Source organism: Mesitornis unicolor, unplaced genomic scaffold, assembly GCF_000695765.1.
Source record: "Mesitornis unicolor isolate BGI_N332 unplaced genomic scaffold, ASM69576v1 scaffold43105, whole genome shotgun sequence".
Classification (NCBI taxonomy): Eukaryota; Metazoa; Chordata; class Aves; order Mesitornithiformes; family Mesitornithidae; genus Mesitornis; species Mesitornis unicolor.
The window spans coordinates 1-6,184 of record NW_010184248.1 but is presented as its reverse complement, the minus strand read 5'-3'; the positions used below and the strand labels follow the sequence as shown (position 1 = coordinate 6,184).

The 6,184-nt window shown below is 40.7% G+C and overlaps 1 protein-coding gene across 1 annotated transcript; it reads right to left on the bottom strand.

Annotated features, from left to right (window-relative positions):
• Positions 1-3,155: 3,155 nt before the first annotated feature.
• Positions 3,156-6,142, bottom strand: MOCS2 (molybdenum cofactor synthesis 2; the record flags this gene model as incomplete). Its single annotated transcript, XM_010184405.1, has 3 exons — positions 3,156-3,264; positions 4,435-4,558; positions 5,959-6,142. Coding segments are annotated over 3 exons (377 nt in total), but the record flags the coding sequence as incomplete, so codon positions are not given.
• Between the last annotated feature and the right edge of the window lie 42 nt (positions 6,143-6,184).

The following is a 6,184-nucleotide window of genomic DNA, read 5'->3' as shown; positions in this document are numbered from 1 at the left end:
TGGAGGGAGCTGGCGAGCCCCCCCGCCAGCACAGCCGTCTCTCGGCTGCCATCTCCTGGGTAGGCTCCTTACAACACCGTCGTTCCCCCACCGCTTGTTTCATGACAATCCATCAGTTACTGTTTTCATAGCACGCATCAGGCTGTGCTGCTTGGGAGAACAGAGCAGAGTTGAAAGATCAGAATCAGGAAAGGAAATGCTTGAAAGTAAACAATGCTGGCATATGGACGTTCTGCCAGACAAAGGGATCTGTGTATTCAAATGCTGCCAGCCACGACCAAGACATTTTTTTCAGGACAAATTCTTGCCCCTTCACAAATACCCCTCATGTGGCAGATCTCTACAGGATTCACATGATGGCACTCTGGTCTGCACCAGTTGTTCCCGGGAACATCTACCTGCACCTGGAGCCACCTCTGCAGCATGCTGGGACACGGTTGGAAGAGCCAAAGAGGGGTGTGACTACCCTCCCCTCTAGCCAAGGCAAGACACACATCCCAAAAAGCTAGGACTGTGTTGTATACTGATCTGCAGCTGCCTCTCATCCCACTTAGGGACCTTACCAGAACACAAGGTATCCCTCACCCAGCAGCCTAGTCCTGCATGTGTGGAAACCAGGACATGTGCAGCCACATCTTTCTCTGACACGCAGTCCTATACAGCTGGGATTTGTCCCCTGGACTGGAAATTTGGAAGCACTTCTGAGTCACTCCAGACATAGCCTTAGGCATGTATCTTAGAACAGAGTAATTAGGCCTCTTAAGATAAAATCTCCCTAGCAGAAGAGGGTAGCCCTACAGAGGGAGCTGGAACACCGAGCTCCAAGTATGGACTTAAATTTCAGTGAGATACATTTTACCTCTAATTATGCACATCATCCCTCCTAGGGACATTTCCATTTCGCTTTTAGATGCCAGCTGAAGAACCCAAAGTTACACAAGACTGATACCTCATTGTTCCAGAACAAAGCACTACTTGCCTCATTCACAGCTAGGGACACAAAATGACATTTCATTGTTTTGACCATGGCAGCATACACACATTGTAACACTCAGCTGTGACTCAGTACAACTTCCATTCATTGTTCCTGGTCACTGTGGGGAAGTACACAATTATTCTTTCTCTTCTTTTCTGCACCCTCCTTCCCAGCTGCACTGCTGATGGGGAAGGTGCACTTAAGGTCACCCTGGAGAAATCCTCCAGGAGACTGCAGCACTAGAGAGGCACTAGTGCAACACAGGAACTGCCCCAGATCATAGGGCCCCAAGTACAATTTAACTGTTCTAAATACCACTGTTTTTCTGTATCAGAGCACAGGAACAGTGTGCAAGCACTGCATAGGTTTTACTTCATTCATAAACTATCCACTGGAAGGCAAACTAGCCATTTATTTCTGTTAAATTAATACACTTATTAGTTGCCTGGTAACAGCAAATATTAACATGGAAAAATGAGCACCAAAAATGGGTAAGTCTGTGTACTTTTTTCTAAAACCAAATAAGAACCATTTGATGGAGGAAGTGATATGTACTTGGGATTCTGTACAATTCCCGGTAAAAATGACACTCAAATAGCAGAGGGCTTCTCTCCAGCCTCCAAGGCAAAGGAAAATTCAAACTTGAACTTGCTCAGTTCTGCCTAGATAATAGGGCCCACATGGTTTGGAAGGTGCATCCGTGTAAGCATGTAAGGAGCAGCTGCTGTCCTGCAGAGGAAGGAGTCACTCACTTCCATTGATGAAAGTGCATCAGTAAGTTAACTAGCACAACTTAACCATGCTTCTCCCTGAAGCTGAGTGTTTCATTGGGATTTACTTAATCCAGACACAGTAACCACCATGAAGTATTAAAACTGATTGAGATCACTTGAGGGAAAAAGTGCACTTGTTTCTCTCATTTTATTTTGTGCAGCTAACAGCTGTTTGCAGATTTTTACTGCAGACACAGTGAAATGCATTATACAGCTGAGGCTAAAATGTTGTGTGATGTAATGATACTTGAGCAAATCATTTTACTTTAGCTCATTTTGTTTCCTTTATATCTATCTTTCCTACATTGATAATGATGACTAGATAAAAATGCCTCTCAGCATTAGTAAAAATGCCATACACAACAGGATTTTGCACTCCTAGCATCTAAATGCTATCATGGTGCAGTACAATATAAATAAAATTATCTTGCTCAGATGAGCAGCCCAGTTTCCAGTGGAAGCATAGGTACACTATGTCAGTCTTCTAACTAGGTTTCAAAACAGTAATAAAACTGTATTAAAATCATGAATGTGAATATAAATGCATATATAAACCATAAAAAGTTCAACTCACTTTCCTTTGAAAAACTAACCCATTTTGATGACTTCAAATCCTAACACGTCTAAAGTCAAACTACTAAAACTAATTAAACTTACTGTTGTCTTTTTTGTAATAATAGCTAGCTCTTTTTTTTTCTGCAGCACTATACAATTACACAGCCAAAAAAGTTCCTTCAAAATTAATCATGTCTAGAAATAATTAAGTAGTTTGCATGTTATTGCTAATGCAAGTTTGTTGCTGGTAAAGTGCTAGACCTAACTTTGAATCAAGGTCTGTCCATATTTTTTTAACATAATGGACAGTAAAAATGTTTCTGTGAGACAGAGCTACTGGAATGTAACCACTACTAAAAAGTTAATAACTCTGGGGTATAGTTCGTATTTTCTTCTCTGTACCAAAATGTTTAATCTACTTCAAGTAGCTTTCATGTTACAAGAATCTCAAAATAGCATAAAGCTTGAAAACTGATTCTACAGTGATATACAATTAAATTACTCAGGACTTTTTTTAAGATTAAAACAAATCCAATTGTCCTAATGTGACCTCCAATGCAGACCACGAACACAGATTACCAGTGTAAAGGCATTAAATCAGAATATGTCACAGAGAACTAAGCAACTTGCAACCAAGAATTTTAGGGAAGATTGTTTTTAAAAACTGACTCCATGTTAAAATGTACAATGAGATTATTTCAAAGGAGAGTCAAGAACACTTAAAATCTCTATTTATTACTCATTTATTCCATTTCATTCAGTCCTAATTAAATTATTCAGATTGAAATGTCTATTGCAACTGCTTAAAATCATAAAGATCTTTGTAAAAACTCCAAGCTAAACCAGTGTGCTCATTAGGAACAGTAACACTTTATTTTTAAAAGAGTACCGTTACTTTTCTGAATTTGCCCAAAAGCATTCCTTGTTTTCTTTCCAAGAATATTCATCCTCATAAATCTCCTGCAAATATAAACAAAGAACAGGAAATATTGTGGGAGCCTGCTACATACAGTCACAAGTCAGGCCAAGCAACTCAACAGCCATCCTGCTATTTACTGATCACAACAGGACTACACAGCACTTTGCTGGCAAACAGGAAAGAGGGCAGCATCCTTAGAACATACTGACTTGCATGTGGGCAGACGCTGAACCTCCATCTGAGTCCCTCTATGAAGAGCCCATCTATGCTGAAGTCAATTCAAGAAAGAGATCCAGAAGAAACAATGTAAAAGCTGTCCAGTACACAGCACTTCTCTCTGAAACACTGCTGTTTTTTACATGGTGCCATGTTAACCTACTGTGCCACCATTTTTAGCATTTAAGTGTAAACAGAACATAAAAAAAATAAAAATTACAGCAATAGAAAAAATACAGTAAATATTACATCTTCAGGACAGACTGGACTATCCAGCAGTAGTCCAGTCCTAAGCAAGAAATTCATCAGGTCTCTGAGCCCCCAATTATTCTGAGACCACAGAATCCCAGCCTCAAAGAGGTGTCAGAAAAGAGTAAGGTGGAGAACATCACATGCCAAGTTCTGCCTGGGATAGAAAGCAGAGATAACACTCATTACTTGCATGCAACACCGTGGCTATGCAATGAGGCTCTTTCTAGACCTGAGCTGACCTCTCCACACATTGTCGTGTGCCCATACTAGCTTTGGGACCTCTGCTCACCCTTTCGTTGTGTGCTGTTGCTTAATGCTTTGTTTTCTCAAGGCCATGGAGATGAGGGGAAAACAGAAGAACAAGAAATGCCTCTTTTACTTGCAAACGACAATGCTGTCCAAAGTAAAACTGACTCAAAGTTCTTCCACAAGCCTGTGCAGGACTGAGTTTTGCCACTCAAAAGAGGAGAGCTCAGGGGTCCTTCACTTTGACCCCAGGATGGCATTAAAAGGAAGCAGAACTGGATGGTACAGGCAAGGGCGGGCCTTCAAGGTCCCCTACGTGCCGCAGGCAGGCCTGGCTGCATGAAAGGAAACTCACTGGTGCTAGACATTGGCATCCTACAAGGAGCAACTGCTGCCTGTAACACTTCAGCTCCTTCCCTTAAGAGCAGCAGCAGCCTTTAGCCCAGCTGCCTAAGACCCTGGCACAGGCCTAAAATAAGATTTCTCTCCAGACATACCTTTTTCCAGATCGGGACAGATGCTTTTAAGGTATTGATGCAGTACGTTACAGCTTCAAGTGATTCTGCTCTGTGTGGAGAGGAGACTGCAATAATTACACTTGCTTCGGTTATTGGAACCACACTAGGGAGAGAAGAGGAAAAACAGCAGCTTTAGCTAATGCTTAACATCAGGTGTACCCAAAAGTTGTAGCCATGTCACATCAGTGTTCTGGCCACACGCTCTCCTGACTCATTCATACTAAGCAAGTGTCAAGCCATGTCCAGAAGATTATTCACTGTTTAAAAGAAATAAAACCAAAACCAAAACCAGTACCAGATGTGAGAATTCTATGCTTTAGAATAAATAAACCCACCAGACATAGGCTTTTTCTTCCATTCTTTCTTTTTTTTTTTTTTAAAAGAAAGTCTATGGAATTAGGAGGGAAAAACTGCTAACTTGCAACAATCCATAGGAAACTCAATAGATGCTGGCTTAATAATGAACAGTAGCAAGTTAGGAACAGTTCATATCTGAAAACTCAAGACATTATCTCAGTTTGCATAAGAATTTCTGAAAGAAGAAAATTAAGTGCCTCAAACTATACAGATTTTGCAATGAAACTTCATTTTTGACAATTTCTTATTGTGTTGTTTTCCAAACTTAACAGAAGTGCCACAATATTTTGTTTTGCTCTTCACAACGGTCGTATTCCTAAAAGCTGCCTTCCAATCCTCCCTCTATAGTAAACTCCTCTGGCAAGCAGTTCATAGGAAAAATCTAAGTTTAAATGCTTTGAGCTTCCCCCAAGAGAATCACTCTGTGTTGACTATAGAGGGAATCTAAGGAAATCACCCCTCAGAGCTAGTACTACCCTTTGTGATCACCTCCTAAGTTCCTTCTGCTGAGAGAAAAGGAAACAAGCATTTGCAACACTGCAAATCCTGGTAACTTCAGTGAGAAATCTGATAAACAGTGAAGACTCAAGAGTATGTCAGACACCAGTATTCCATATTCTGAACCCCACAAAAAATGCTTATCCGATATTCGAGGAACAACAGGAGGTTCTCCTGCAAGCATGGTTGGCAATTATCATGCCTCTTCCCTCCCGATAGTCTAAGCTCTTACGTTCCCTGTGGCATGACTTAAATCTGACAATAAGAACATCCTGTGGCACCTCAATGGAAGAGAGAAGAAAAAAAGAAAAGTGATGCCAACTTCATGTCTTTAAAAAGCAAAACAAACCAATGACCTCCCTTTCCCTGGAATGAAATCTCAGTCCCTTCTCCCCACTTTCAAACCATCACACCAGCATCAAGGATCCTGCAGGCTAAAGAGAGACTCCAGCAAACAGTACAATACACAAGTTTTGAAAAATATGATTTCTGAAATGTAGCTCTGCAGTGAGAGCTTGATCATACAGCCAGCTTTGCTGCCATAGTTTAGAAAGCCTCCTGCACATCCTGCAAGAATGCAAGCACAGCCATGCCCCAGCCAATGATTGATACTCCACTTGCAGAAGGATGGGATCTGGCTATACATACCCAAGTCTATGGTGTACTGCAATATGTTTGACTGATGGCCATTTTTGTCTAGCATCTCTGCAGATTTTCTTTATTTCGGTCTCTGCCATTGAAGTATATGCTTCGTATTCCAAGTGAATAACTTTTTTCCCTTCAAAATTATTTCTTGTAGTACCTAAACACAAATTATTTATCAACCAAAACACTGAGTAAATAAATATCTACATTTATCATATATATAATAATA